This window comes from Vitis vinifera, chromosome 9, assembly GCF_030704535.1.
Source record: "Vitis vinifera cultivar Pinot Noir 40024 chromosome 9, ASM3070453v1".
Classification (NCBI taxonomy): Eukaryota; Viridiplantae; Streptophyta; class Magnoliopsida; order Vitales; family Vitaceae; genus Vitis; species Vitis vinifera.
The window spans coordinates 1,685,805-1,699,639 of NC_081813.1; the positions used below are offsets into that span (position 1 = coordinate 1,685,805).

At 36.1% G+C, this 13,835-nt stretch overlaps 2 protein-coding genes across 3 annotated transcripts; one reads left to right on the top strand and one right to left on the bottom strand.

Moving 5' to 3' along the window:
- Positions 1–1,762: 1,762 nt before the first annotated feature.
- LOC104880208 (formin-like protein 7) lies at positions 1,763–3,901 on the top strand. Its single transcript, XM_010656206.3, has one exon. It carries the CDS (start codon positions 1,892–1,894, stop codon positions 3,596–3,598), a length of 1,707 nt encoding a protein of 568 aa, XP_010654508.1. The 5' UTR covers positions 1,763–1,891; the 3' UTR covers positions 3,599–3,901.
- Positions 3,902–4,031: 130 nt separating this feature from the next.
- On the bottom strand, positions 4,032–10,658 carry LOC100244572 (aminopeptidase M1). 2 transcript variants are annotated; one of them, XM_010656207.3, is made up of 19 exons: positions 10,123–10,658; positions 9,820–9,965; positions 9,419–9,521; positions 8,933–9,119; positions 8,756–8,849; positions 8,399–8,552; positions 7,913–8,017; positions 7,697–7,813; positions 7,142–7,255; positions 6,507–6,689; positions 6,085–6,406; positions 5,709–5,830; positions 5,528–5,625; positions 5,270–5,447; positions 5,067–5,181; positions 4,899–4,966; positions 4,742–4,819; positions 4,522–4,599; positions 4,032–4,389 (listed from the first exon to the last, which is right to left on the bottom strand). In XM_010656207.3, exons 1-19 carry the CDS (start codon positions 10,345–10,347, stop codon positions 4,207–4,209), a joined length of 2,670 nt encoding a protein of 889 aa, XP_010654509.1. In that variant the 5' UTR covers positions 10,348–10,658; the 3' UTR covers positions 4,032–4,206. The 2 variants fall into 2 exon arrangements, with proteins under 2 accessions (XP_010654509.1, XP_019077718.1); XM_019222173.2 differs by lacking the exon at positions 4,032–4,389 and having other exon boundaries at positions 4,742–4,827.
- Positions 10,659–13,835: the final 3,177 nt, after the last annotated feature.

A 13,835-nucleotide genomic window follows, 5' to 3' on the forward strand; every position in this document is an offset into this window, starting at 1 on the left:
GATATCAATAAGTTATTTTTAACTGAATAAAAAAAATCAAATATTAACTTGAATATAACATATTTTTTTACGGATTTGGATTAAATATGAATAAGTTTGATTCAAATTTGTGTTAATTTATATATACTATTTAACAAATAGGTCGTTTTTTGGTCAATTTGTATAATACAAATTTGATCTGAATTGACCAATTTAATAATCCTGCATCTCACTAATTAATCTAATTATAATTTTAAATTATTTAACTCATATTTAAGTCATTTAAAATTATTTTTAAATAATTAATCAATTAAGTTATAAACATATTTAATCGAAACATTAATCATATAAATTTATACAAAATCTAACTCAACTCGATTATTATTCATGTCGAGTTTGGATTGATCTATATAATAGAATACCTAAACTTTGACACGACATGAACACGATGCATCAACATGAATTGTCACCCTTAATCATCCTTATCAATAGTAAAATAGTTTCTTGCAACCAAAAATGCAACTAAAAAATAAAAAATAAAAAGATAAAAATAAATCCTTAAAAATGATTTTTCAAATTATGACACTAAAAAAAAAAGTATCACTATCCAAGCCAACCCATTGAAAGTTTACTTTAACAAATGGGGCCTCAACCCACTTGACCATTTGCTTTCACAAGTATGACTTTGAAAAGCCCTAAAAAAAAAACCCTAAAAATCAACACTAACAGCTTTCAAACCACCAACTTCCAGTCTTCCACTCAAAACTACAGTAAGTTTCTTGAAAAAAACTGTTAAAAACCCATTACAGCCATGGCTAGCTAAGTCTAGATTAGGTAAGCAAAGTTTGAAAAGCTTGGGGGAAAAGCTAGGAACAGTTCATACAATTATTAATGATATGATAAAGGTGTTTGGTTTGCAAGAAAAAGAATATGGGTTGATATATATATTAAAAAAATATGGCTTGAAAAAGACTTGTAACAAATCAACACACGCTTTTCCATCCCCATGTTTATAAGTTATACCCACTTTTTTGTGGGTTTTTTTTGTCACTTTCTTTTGCACATGCCTTTATTCAAGGGAGCGCCACACTCCAAGTATTTTTGGATCGACGCGGTTTGTACGACCATGACCGAATTCTTTTTCTTTAATTTTCAAATCTTAGCCTGTTCATTAATTTCACCATAAAGCTTTAAAAATAATTTGTAGGGTAGATTTTTGGAATTAAATAGTGATCTCGCAAGTAATTACTCGATACTAATTATGGCGAGTGCAATTAGCACCCTAATGTTCAAAGAACTCGACTACAAAAGTTTAATATTTATGGAGAAAAATTTTCATATTCTCGTTTAATGATTTAGATTAATTTCTGTTGTAGTATGTGGCTGATATTTTAGCGAAAGACATATGAAAAAAAATGGGTAAATATCGGAGTAAAGCAGAGTGACGATAATTTCATGAAACAATTAGGATTGAGTTTGCTGTGGACATAAGCAATTTGTCGAATCATGTTAAATTTACATGTTCTTTCTTTCTCGTTTTTTCTAATTTTTTTCATAAATCATTGCACATATTCCAACAATTTCTATTGGAATAATTAGGATGGAATTTTTTATTTTTTTGACAAATTCAATTATAATTTTTAATATAATTGATGGCATCGGTGGACTTATCCAAAATTTGCCATGCATGTGATTGTCCCATAGTGGGGTAATGATTTTCTCCAATATAAAATCATGTTTTTCCACAATTTGGAAATAAGAAATTGAATGACCCCACGTCTAATAAAAAAATATTATTATATACAATTTAATAAAAATAAAACATGGTTAATGCTTTGCTTTATATAAGCAATCATCACAAAAGCAAAACCAAAACCAAAACACAAGAAGCAAAAAAAATACTTTGGAAACCATGGAAGAAGAAGGGGCCACAACCCCATTTTGGATGCCAGCCTCCTCCGGCCACCGGCGCCGCCGCAGCAGCAGATCGCCCTCCTCCATCTTCCTCAGCTCGGGCTTTCTCATCATATTCTTGCCTCTCACCGCACTCCTCTTCATAGTCTTTGTTTTGCCTCCTATTCTCTCCTTCACTTCCTACATTTTCAAGCCAAACATGGTGAAGAAGAGCTGGGACTCTCTCAACCTTGTGCTCGTCCTCTTCGCCATCATCTGCGGTTTTCTCAGCCGAGGAGGTGGAGGTGGAAGCTCTGATATGGAAAGCAGTGTTTCGGAGGTGCCGGAAGAGAGTACGCAGAGATCAAACCATGGACATTGTTATGAGGAGAGGATCAGTGGATATGGTGGAATGAGGAGGATGAGGAGCAGCAGCTCCTACCCGGATCTCCGGCAAGAGTCTGCATGGGCCGGCGGGGATGGGCGGTGGCGGTCTTTTGATGACACCCAGTTGGATAATCATCGAGTTTTGGGGTCTCATCGCCAGCTTTATATTCGCCGGAGATATGAAGATCAAGATTATTGCGAGGTAAAAAATATAGATGTCGACAACACTTCTATGATTAGTCCCAAGGAGAAAGTTCTTAGTCATATTCCGCCCCGTCCTCCATCTCCGCCACTGCCTCCATCGCCGCCACCACCACCACCTCCACCGCCGGTGGTTAAGCGGAAAGTGAAGCGATCGTTTCAGGCAGTTGCAAGGGAAGAAAGGAGAGAAACAAGGGAAAATAGCAGTTTTGAGTCCAAGAGAGTTCAGGCTGCGCCGCCGCCGCCGCCGCCACCACCACCACCTCCGCCGCCATTGGCAGTGGAGCGGAGGAGTGAGAAAAGTGATCGGAAGAGAGGAGGTGCAACCAAGGAGTTTTTGACCTCACTTTACTATCAAAGGAACAAGAAAAAGAAGCAAAGACAAAAGAGCATGGAAAACTTGGACACCATTCTTCACAATTCACCTCACTCTGATCAGCCTCTCCGACCGCCGCCATCCCCTCCGCCACCACCTCCTCTGCCCCCACCGCCAAATTCTGTCTTTCACAATCTGTTCTCCTCCAAGAAAGGCAAATCCAAGAGGTTTCTCACAGTTCCCCCGCCACCCCCACCCCCACCGCCGCCACCAGCTTCAAGAGCATATGCTGGTAAAACCAAGACCAAAATTGCCCTATCACGATCACATCCATACGACCATCCTCTCAATGCCAGTAAACCCCCAATACCGGAAAAATCAAGCAGTTTCAACAGTGTAGATGGCAATCCATATGCTGGCAGTGAATCACTATTGATACCAGTACCGCCTCCACCGCCGCCGCCGCCGCCGTTCAAAATGCCGGATTGGAAGTTTGTTGTCCATGGAGATTATGTTAGGATCAAAAGTACGAATAGCTCGCGCAGTGGCTCGCCAGATTTAGACTACATCGGATCCCCATCAAGCAAGGGACCTAGCCGATCAACCAGTCTAAAGTCCGAGACCGAAGGCGGAGACTCGGCCCAGCCATTGTTCTGCCCTAGCCCAGATGTCAACACCAAGGCTGATACCTTCATTGCCAGATTCAGAGCTGGTTTGAAGCTCGAGAAGATCAATTCCATCAAGGAGAAGCAAGAAGTGGGAATGTCAAACCTTGGCCCAGAACCAGGCCAGGCACAAGGCTCAGGGGCCGTTCAGATTTGAAGCTACCGTCCTTTTTCCTTAATTTTTTTTCGTGATTTATTACTTTTTTGAGGAATTTGAGGATATCTGGATTTGAGTTGTTTGTTCTGACCAGTATACAGATTGAGATTAAACTACAGATAGGTACTTGTATAGGATTTGGGCTCTGATTGATTCTTTTTTTTTCGCTTTGCATTAAGACTCCAGTGTGTTCTTATTCTTTGTAAAGGAAGTGGGGTTTATGTGGATCAGGTTTTCCAGATTCTGTATGTAATTACAAGCTGTGGTACAGATTTTTCTATAGAAAATGACAGGGTTGATACATGTTTTGACTGGATGTTAGCTGTCTTTGAACAATTTGAGAGAGATCAGGTGAAAGAGCTGGTAGATCTCTTGGCTATATATGTGACAGATCGATATTTTTAGGCTTGTGAAGTTGCTTTACAGTTAAGTATGAGTTCAAAAAAACAGATGTCACATTGCCATTACATACAATGTTTTTATATTTCTAAAGAAAGCGATAATATAGGGTTTGTGTTACAAGTAATAGTGATACAATTCCTGATTTAGATGAGTGTACGAAAGCGTTGAAGTATTCAGATATAGCATTGAAGGCATATTTTCAGCTGTCATACCCTGCAAGCTAGACCTTTGATCAGCTCTGGAAGGGATTGTTCTTGCTTTATACTTTCCACCCACCTTGCTTTGATCCGGATTTTCTCAATGTTCTGCTTCAGAGTCATGGCAAATGTTGGCTTCATGCGGCTTGCGAAAAATGCCTCTACCTCATCAGCCTCTTCTTGGGTCGAAAGCTGGCAGAAGACAAAATGCAGGAGTGAGAAAAAGTTGAGCATGGACAATGTAGAAACCCCATAGCCCTACTACTTGAGTTATCAGTATTGAACTGAGAATATGGAAAGTATGCGGAAACCCCATTTGCTTACCCGCGAGACAATGTTCTTTATGTACCATGTGAGTTGCATCCCAGAGCCAGACTTGTTGGAAATCAGATCCCAGTTCTCCTGCATTCATTACCAAAATTACATGATCCAGATAACTGTTGCACAGCCAGTAACTGCAGAAAGGTAGATGCTATTTTCTATTCATCAGAAACCCCAGCCCCCATCTTGAAAAAAGCCTAAAAAGGGGAAAGGATCCACATACCTTCAACCAACTCCATGCTGTTTCATGGGCTTCTAAGCTTATCCCAGAAAGTACATAAAGACTATCTTGATCACGAATCTGAATGGCTATCGAGATAAACTCGGTGACTGTAAAACATGGAAGTAGCTTATACAATGATAATGGCCAAGTGTAATACCTCATCAGACAATAAAAGATTCAGAACCTCGAAAACTATACTTGGGTCTGAACAGGATGCAAGGGAACCTGAGGAAGATCAAATCATAAAACCTTATCCCATTAACAAAAACAAATGGGGGATCCAAACATATTTTACTTCAAAGGTAGATGATTCTTAATTTCTTACGCAAAATCGGTTCCTTCTCCTGCACTCCATCAGATTCCCTATAAACCTTTAATAGTGACTCATACCCGGTTCTATTTGTGGAGCTGGTGTTTCTCATTACAGCAATGTAAGCAGCCTGCAGTGCATTTGCAAGCTTTATATATCAACTTTCAAAAGTCCCACAAGAATGAGGGGAATATCTGGGCATGAAAATCGAATTTTACCCGTTTTGTATCAGCTGAAAGGAGTGGAGAGTTTCTATCATCCAAGAATGCCTGAAACCGCCTCATTGCTTCTTTGTGTGTCTCACTGTGGCCAAAAGTAGCCAAGGCCATCAAAACTTCTTTTCTCAACATTGTATTTAAATGTCTCTCTCCAGACACCGGTTCCCAGCCTAGTTTTCTGAATACCATAACAAGTAATTAAGAGTTGGAATAAAGAAGCCTAATATTCTGTTGGTCACATTTAGTAAATGTTCTTACTCTGCAGAAAACAGGAGGAGATTGATGAAAAATTGTTTCAACTCATTCACTGAATTTGGGATGGCATCACTTGAGATGTGTGCAACATTATAACAGACCTGTCTTATAAGTCAAGTAACAAGTCATGTCACAATACATAATTTGTCTAAAGAATTACCAAGAAAAGAATGAAAGTTTTTACATCAATGAGTCTTGATATTAGAATATAATCGAACTCCTTTCTGTACGCATCCATCAAGGAAAGCAATGATGATAATGATAGTTGGCAAGCCTCACAAAGAGCAAATGTATCATCTAGAACACCTGTCAATGAGATCACATGAAGTTGTATTACATTCAATTACAAATTTAGAGTTGATTGAGCCCGAAAACAGGAAAAATAAAGCAAGAAACAAACACATTCAAAACAAGAATTTCAACAGTATTAATCTTATTTCAGTTTTGATCATGTGATGTGCAGGCCACAAATACACGTGAGGTGACCAGTTACCGAAACATGACACAAATAGCATAAAATCATATCAGCTCTTAATTGGGTAGTGGAACATGGTAATTACCAAATTTATCTGTTTCTGACAAGCAATTTTCCTCTATGGCGTTCCTCAGTTGAGCTGCAAGCTTGTCATCATATTTTACCCTATAGAAACCGGTCTGCTCAACGTTAACTTTCACCCATGAGTGTTCCTTGCATTTGCCCTGATCGTTTCCCTTGGATGAACTCAAATTGCTATCAGAAGAATAAAGCAGTTCAGATATATCCACTGTTCTAACTTGTCCTTCCAAAAGGAAATTTTTGTTTGTGTTGTATGAACCAAGACATAAACTTATTGGAACAATCCATTGTCCATCACCAAATGAGCCGGATGACAGAAACTGGGACTGCACAACCCAAGCAATACATCAATTTATCACTTTATAAGTACATATAATGGAAAACCTGTAACACAAGCATGTTTGTCTCTTGATCAAATGTAGACACCTGCTCAAGTTCCAAAATATTATCTTTGGATTTTACAGAAATAAGAGGATATCCTTTTTGCTTTGTCCAGGTGTCCATCATTGAGTTCACTTGAATGCCAGATTCTTCTGAAAGAACACTCCACAAATCATCTGTCTTTGCATTTTTGCCAGCATATCTCTTCATGTAAGTGCTCATGGATCTCTGCTTCAGAAAGCAGCCAAAAGTCAAAAATGAAAAAAGAAAAAACCATATCTAATAAGATTTTCGACCAAAACCCTATGAACTCTCTAGCCTAATCACATACAGGAACAACTTACTTTTGACTTCTAATGCAACTCAGTGAATCTGCAATGCAAAAGGGATACATAGAACAGAAGCCTAAAAAAGGGTCCTAGAAACATCCCAAAGGGGCACACAATCATATCTAGAGGGCTTATATTGGAAACACAAGACTACGTGGCTCCTGCCCTTTGCAAACACATTCCCCACAATACCGCTACTGCCAAACAATCCATAAGTTTGTTCCCAACAGTATCCCCTTTTCAGTTACTACACACGCAACTGCATAGTATGAAAATGAAATTCACATACAATTTTCAGTAGGTTCCTACAAAAAACATCATCTACTTCAACAAGAATGCAAACTTTCTCACCTGAAATACGTCATCACCAAGATAAGATTGCAACATTCGGATGACAGAAGATCCCTTTTCATAGCTTATAGCGTCAAAAATTTCAAGAACTGAACGAGCATGGTGCACCTCCACCTGGGAAACAAGACCATAAACATTTTAAGGACATGACTAGATTGGATAATGTGGTTATACAATAAATAAAAAATTGCCTATAAATCCTTTATGGTTGAAGTGGTTTAGTTGTTCAGGAATTCAGATATTATGATGTTGCATCAATGTCTGGGATGAAACTATAAAACGTAAAAGATACTCTTGCACCTTCACTTCCCCTCCCCTAAACAGGAAGTCTTGAACCTAAACAGAGGGAATAAATCTTCATGGATATAAACTGTATTCATTGATATAAGAGGCTTGGTGAAGTGACTCAAAAGTCTATGATAGGCAAGCATTAGACCAATATTGGAAAAAAAGAAGAAGCTATTTCTAAGGGTTTGCTTCGCCACTGTGAACATTACTAAGTTATATGTGTATGCATCCATATACCTAAAAATTTACCTAAAAACTACTCTTTACCTCAATTGGGTGTGATTGTTCTAGTGCATCAAGACGTAAGCCACCAGTTGTTTCTTGAACAAACTGAGTCCAAATCTTCCATTCTGGAAATAACCAGTCAGTGGCCAAATTACTTATCTGAAAATACAAAAACAGACGAAGACACAAATTAGAACATCATATATGACAGAGTGTTCATCAACCAGATAGCAAAAAAGCTAAAAGATTGAGAATTACCCAGGTTGCAAACCCCTCATTAAGCCACAAATGAGTCCACCATTCCATTGTTACGAGGTTCCCAAACCACTGATGGGCCACTTCGTGTGACACAACAATTGTAAGCTGGGTAGAACACAAACATTTGGTGAAACTGTTGGCAATAATGCCTTTTTACCATTTGTTTTATTGTTTTGCAGTATGAGAGTACTTGGTTGTTCACTTGTTCTCTATCTCAACACAAAAAACCCTAAAACTAACAGATCAAACTGAAACTGCCTCACAGGTTGCAACTTACAAAGTTTTTCAGGCCAAATTGTAAGATTGTGCACTTATCTTTAATATGTTGACATTTATGAAATGCAGAAAATTGAAAATCAAATGAAACCCTGCACACTCTCAAAAGCACTGAAAGATGATCCTAAGGATGGTGGTTTATCACTTACAGGGCATCAAGGAAACGCAAAAGAGAGAAAAGCTGAAAACAAATTTAGGTATGTAACTTGCCCGCTGCTTGCGGTAAGCTCCAGAATGCATTTCATTATAAAGCAGTTCAATTTCACGAAATATGATCAAGCCATAATTCTCCATTGCACCGCCAGAGAAATCTGGGACCGCAACCATATCCATTTTAGGAAGCGGGTAAGGCATTGAGAAGTACCTACATGAATCAAATGAGGATTAACAAATTGACTCAACAGACAAACTGAACCATCCCAGACAAACTGAGAAAAAGGCTACCTACTACCATGCACCAGATAAGAGCCGGGGAAGGGGCTGCCTAGACAACAGCTTCCCACAACAGAATGTATCATTTGGTTCATAAGATCACAAGATTGAAGTAAATAAATATAACACACTTACCCTGTGAACATATCAAGTGTCTTTACAGCAACATCTAAAGCAAACTTCCCTTGATCAGCCTTGCCAACAGGACAGTATGCCCGAACCTTGATCCCTGCACGAATGGTTAAAGAATCTAAAGAATGAAAACTCAATTCAATGGGATGAAACAATACATCCTCAAACTTATATGCATACCATCAGCTGTTGTGTCTTCAATATGATCAAATAAACCAACAACAACAGCCACCAAATAAGTTGACATGGTTGAAGATTCCTCAAAATAAACAGTCTTAAGGTGCCCATTAACCGTTTCTTGAATGGCTGGCATATTAGACAATGCAGTCAACTCTGATGGCACTTCTACGGTTACCTTGAAGGTGGCCTGTTGAGAAGGTAAAAGTGATGCTAAAGCAGCAAAGAACAATCTTTTTACGATAATTAGAAACTAGGAACAGAATAAATTATATGTAAGTAGAAATCAAGCATAATAGCTGGTTACAACAGCAAAACAAGGCCTTCTGTGTGGGATGAGACTGGCGTTGAATAAAGCCTAAATAACTACAATCATAATAAAAATTGCAGGAAGAGTAGTATTTTCCATAATTAGTAAAATCTCGGGACTAAATCTCAAGGAAAACATCGATTACATTAATAAGAAAATTTTCTAATATATATACATGCCTTGAGAGCTGGTTCATCCCAGCATGGAAAACACATCCTTGCATCTGCAGGTTCGAACTGAGTAGCTGCCATATTCTTCTTCACTCCTCCATCCACATATGTACTGTTAAAACCAAAACATTAGTTCGTAACAAGGAAATACCCTTAAAAAAAAAAAAAATCCCTGTTTCTTGAAGTCTTGTTTGGTTGCCTAGAAAACATGAGAAAAGGAAAAATGAAAATCTAGGATTTTGAATTCATGCTGTGGCATATTTTTACTCCCAGCAAGCTTGTGATACCATATTCAACTGGTGTTTGTGCTAAAACCTTAAGTTGTTAACTAATTAACCAACTATAAAAACCAATTCTCAATTTCTCCCAAAATATTTTCTATTGAAACAAACAGAGAAAGGAAAAAGTACCCCCTATAGAATCCAACAAGGTGGTCATTGAGAACCCCAGAAAATGAAATCCACAAAACCCCATCTCCAGTGGGGAGAGCCTCATCAAAAACCAACACCAACACCTCATCATCTGCCTCCAGAACAACATCACAAGGACAATACTTCTGCAGATAAACAAACCCAACCAAAAAAGAGAAAAAAAAAGGTTAAGCTCCCACTGAACCAACAAGTATAAACCCTGACACCATGTTAAACTACCATTCGAAATAATGGGTGGCTAACAATCAAAACAAACCGAAATCATGGGTTGGGAAATTCTACCTTATTCTGGGAGTTGGTGAATGAAGCTTGGTGGATTTGGAGGTCGAGGGCGTTGAGGACGAGGAAGTGGGTGACCTGTGAGATGGAGAGGTCGACCTGGACGGAACCCGAAAAGGTGCAGGCCGAAAGATCAGGTTTGAGGACGAGATCGTACCGTTTCGGAATGGCGAATTTCGGAAGCCTGTATTGACCTTTGAATTGCTGAATATCGGGCTTCTTCTCCATGCTTCTCTCTCTTAGTATCAGTGAAGATGGCAGCTGGTGTGTAGATCTTGGCCTTGGACTTCAACTTCAATCCACTCTCGTTCATCTTAACGGTTGACTTATAGGCCATATAGTCTATAGATACCATTGGAGGGAATATGACTGGGAGATGTCTAAAGGGAATGTCTAAAAGTTGTAACGATTTGTCAAGTCCTGATTTGGCATTGCTCTAGGTTCATATGTTCTATTTACTTGTATTGAATTAAACATCTCTGATCCCTCCCGAAAATATTTCGGTTTATTCCTGCAACACCAACATGTAACGTAGGTCGTCCGAGAATGATTACAAGGCTAGAATGTATCACTCACAAGTTTTTCCCTCGGCTTTATATCATTCAACTTTAGCCTAATTGTTTTTCTAGTAATCTCGTTTTAGGTCACATCAAATCATATCCCGAGGCAACATACTAGAGAAGTATACATCAAATCTATAATATACTAGAGAAGTATACATCAAATCTATAATTCATTACATAGTCGGTCACATAAGACATAAAATGTGATCATAATGATTTATAAGAACTCATGTGGGGTAGAGAAATAGTTCCCTAATTACTTCTTATTTGGTTGCTAAGAACATATAGCATGAAATACATGCTATGGTGGAGCTCGAAAAAGATATGAAGATACATCATATCTCGTACATTGTATGGATCTCAATTTAATTTTATCAAGTGCCTAACTCAAGTTCTTTATATGCTCGAGTTCAAGCATCATATTAAGTTCTCACATTTAGCTTAAATACGGTATAAGTATGGGTTATGTGACTTTTCATGTGTGGTTGCAATCAATATTGTCATCGCCTTATCTTAGACCTATCTAAGATATACATAAAGTAATAATCCAATAAAGCTTTTTAAGTATTTGAGTTTATTTTGTCACATCTTTGATAGCTATACAAAAATCAAACAAGATTGAAGAATGACTCGATATAATATCCCATTAACAAATAAGTATTTGAGTATAATGGTCTATGGGACAACACAATATAAAATCATAATCCATATGGTTGTATACTCTTAGCATGAGCTTAATAAATATCTCTAGATATCGACTTAGTTAAGGAATTTGCTATAATGCAACTTATAAAAATGCGCAAAATACATTAAATTTATTCCAAGGGCATAAATAAAAAACAACACATATCTAACTTGGTGGTTGCTGTATTTTTATTTTTTTTCTAACAAAAGGGAGTGAGCTTAAACTTAGTTCCAACAAATAATTGTTTCAAAATTTTCGACTTTTGTGGAGAACAACTCCTATCAATAATTATTTTAAAATTTTCCAACAAATAATTGTTTCAAAATTTACGACTTTTGTGGAGAACAACTCCTATCAATAATTATTTTAAAATTTTCCAACAAATAATTGTTTCAAAATTTTCGACTTTTGTGGAGAACAACTCCTATCAATAATTATTTTAAAATTTTCAAGTCACATCACTGATTATGAAGGAAGATAGACAAATATTGGCTCAAGACTAGTTCCCATCATAATTATTTTAATTTTGTTTTAGGGAGGTTAGATTCACCAATACTTGTGAAAGAAGATAGTTAAATATCGACTCAAACTCAACTCTCATCATAATTCTTTTAACTTTTTCAAGAGAGTCGCATATGTTAGATCCATCACTACTTATGAAAGAAGATAATCAAATACCAGTGAAATTGTTTTAAGATTCCGAAGGGACATATATGTTGGACCTACTACTATATGTGGAGAAAGATAGTCAAATATCAATGAAATATCGATTCAAACACACCTCATATCATAATTGTTTTAAATTTTTTCAAGAAAGACATGTGCCTTCCTCGTCATATGCTGGTTTTGTTACTATTTATGAAAGAAAATAGCCAAATATCAATAAAATATGGATATCCTCCTTTGAATATGCGTACCCTAAAATTACCGACATTATGATAGAAATATTATCAATATTTCTATCATTTGATTTAGCTCATATTTTAAGGTTTTCAAATTGTGTTTTCCATATTCTAAATTGATGGGTTAACTTGGCGATCAAGATTGTGTTTTGCATCATTTGGTGCAACTAGTAATACTTTATTAGGAGTAAATTGGTTTACCATATGCTAAAAATCATGAGCCATGAGCCAAAAGCCATTCCTATAATAGGATTACATCTCATGGAAGTATCACAATATATGGTTACAAGTTATTCAAGGGAAAATTGATAGAAGTGGTTAGGGTTAGTGGTTGGTGGAGCAACAAGGAGTTAAATTGGAGGATGTGAAGTAGCTATGAAATTAGGTTGTGGATAATGTTGTAGGTAGTTGTTACAATGGTCATCACATTTTCAAGTTCTTCAACAATATTTCTTTTGAAATTGGATTTTTTATTTTTAAATTATTTTTCTTGGGGGTGGATATGGGAGTAGAAACCTTTAAAATTGCAATGCAAACTAAAAAATCCAACAAAATCAAATCAAATTATTAAAATGGAACTAAACTAATTTGGATTTTTAAAATTTAAAATTTTATTAGGTTAATTTTAGAAAAAACTAAATATTTTCAAAATTACGTTTTATGTATCATGATTTCACTTTTTTTTTTTTTAATTGGTGCCAAAAAAAAAATGGATAACAAAATCATATTTTTTTTCCTAGTTGTTGTAATAGAATTATAAAGCATTTTTTATTTATTTTAAAACAAAAAATGAAATCAAAATTAATTTTTTAAATTAAAATTTGTTAATTTTGGTTGTTTTCAAATATAATAAAATTATGTGCTCTTTTTTATCGACATAATGCATGAGAAGGACCATTTACTCTTTTTTGAAGATGTTATGGGATTCATTAATCATAATAAAAAAAAAATGTATCACCTTCATCTTCAATAATGATAACATTGATAGTCTCTCATATGTAACAACTTTAACAATGTCATTTTGAATCCCAAGTCCTATAAAGTTGAGTTTTTCAAAAACTTTTTTCTTTTAAGTAATTGCATTCATTTTCTCATTGTAATCAATGAAAAATGATAAAATTTCAAGAAAGTTTATTTGATTATAATCCAAGACCACATATATTCCCAAAAGTATAAGCTAATGAGAAATAGATGTATTTCTACTTACAAGGTCTAACCAACATCGATAATTGAACTTCCATTCGTCTTATGTTAGACCAATGTGAGACATTGGATATCTGTCCGACTTATATCAGATCATTAGAATATTCCTATTGAATGTGACCATGAAATGTAACTTAAATAAAAAATCAAAGATAAATTAGTAGAATTTTGATATTGAACATGATCGTGAAATAGAATCCTTTATTATAAAAGAAATCAAATACCATCAATAGAAAAATACTATGATGTCCCATATCAGATATAAGAAAATTTTTATGATATTATATAAGTATGAATTTCTTTTAATTTTATAGACATGTTTTAAAATCGTGAAAATCGTTTTAAGCCACAAATTGACAATAG

Bases quoted from the DNA above. Each gene is read 5' to 3' on its own strand.
- LOC104880208 (XM_010656206.3), top strand. From the start codon at position 1,892: ATGGAAGAAGAAGGGGCCACAACCCCATTTTGGATGCCAGCCTCCTCC.
- LOC100244572 (XM_010656207.3), bottom strand. From the start codon at position 10,347: ATGGAGAAGAAGCCCGATATTCAGCAATTCAAAGGTCAATACAGGCTT. The intron at 7,814-7,912 runs GTAATTCTCAAT...TTGTATTTTCAG, and splicing joins ATGAGGGGTTTGCAACCTGG to ATAAGTAATTTGGCCACTGA. The intron at 4,390-4,521 runs GTAAGCAAATGG...GTCTTCTGCCAG, and splicing joins TAAAGAACATTGTCTCGCGG to CTTTCGACCCAAGAAGAGGC.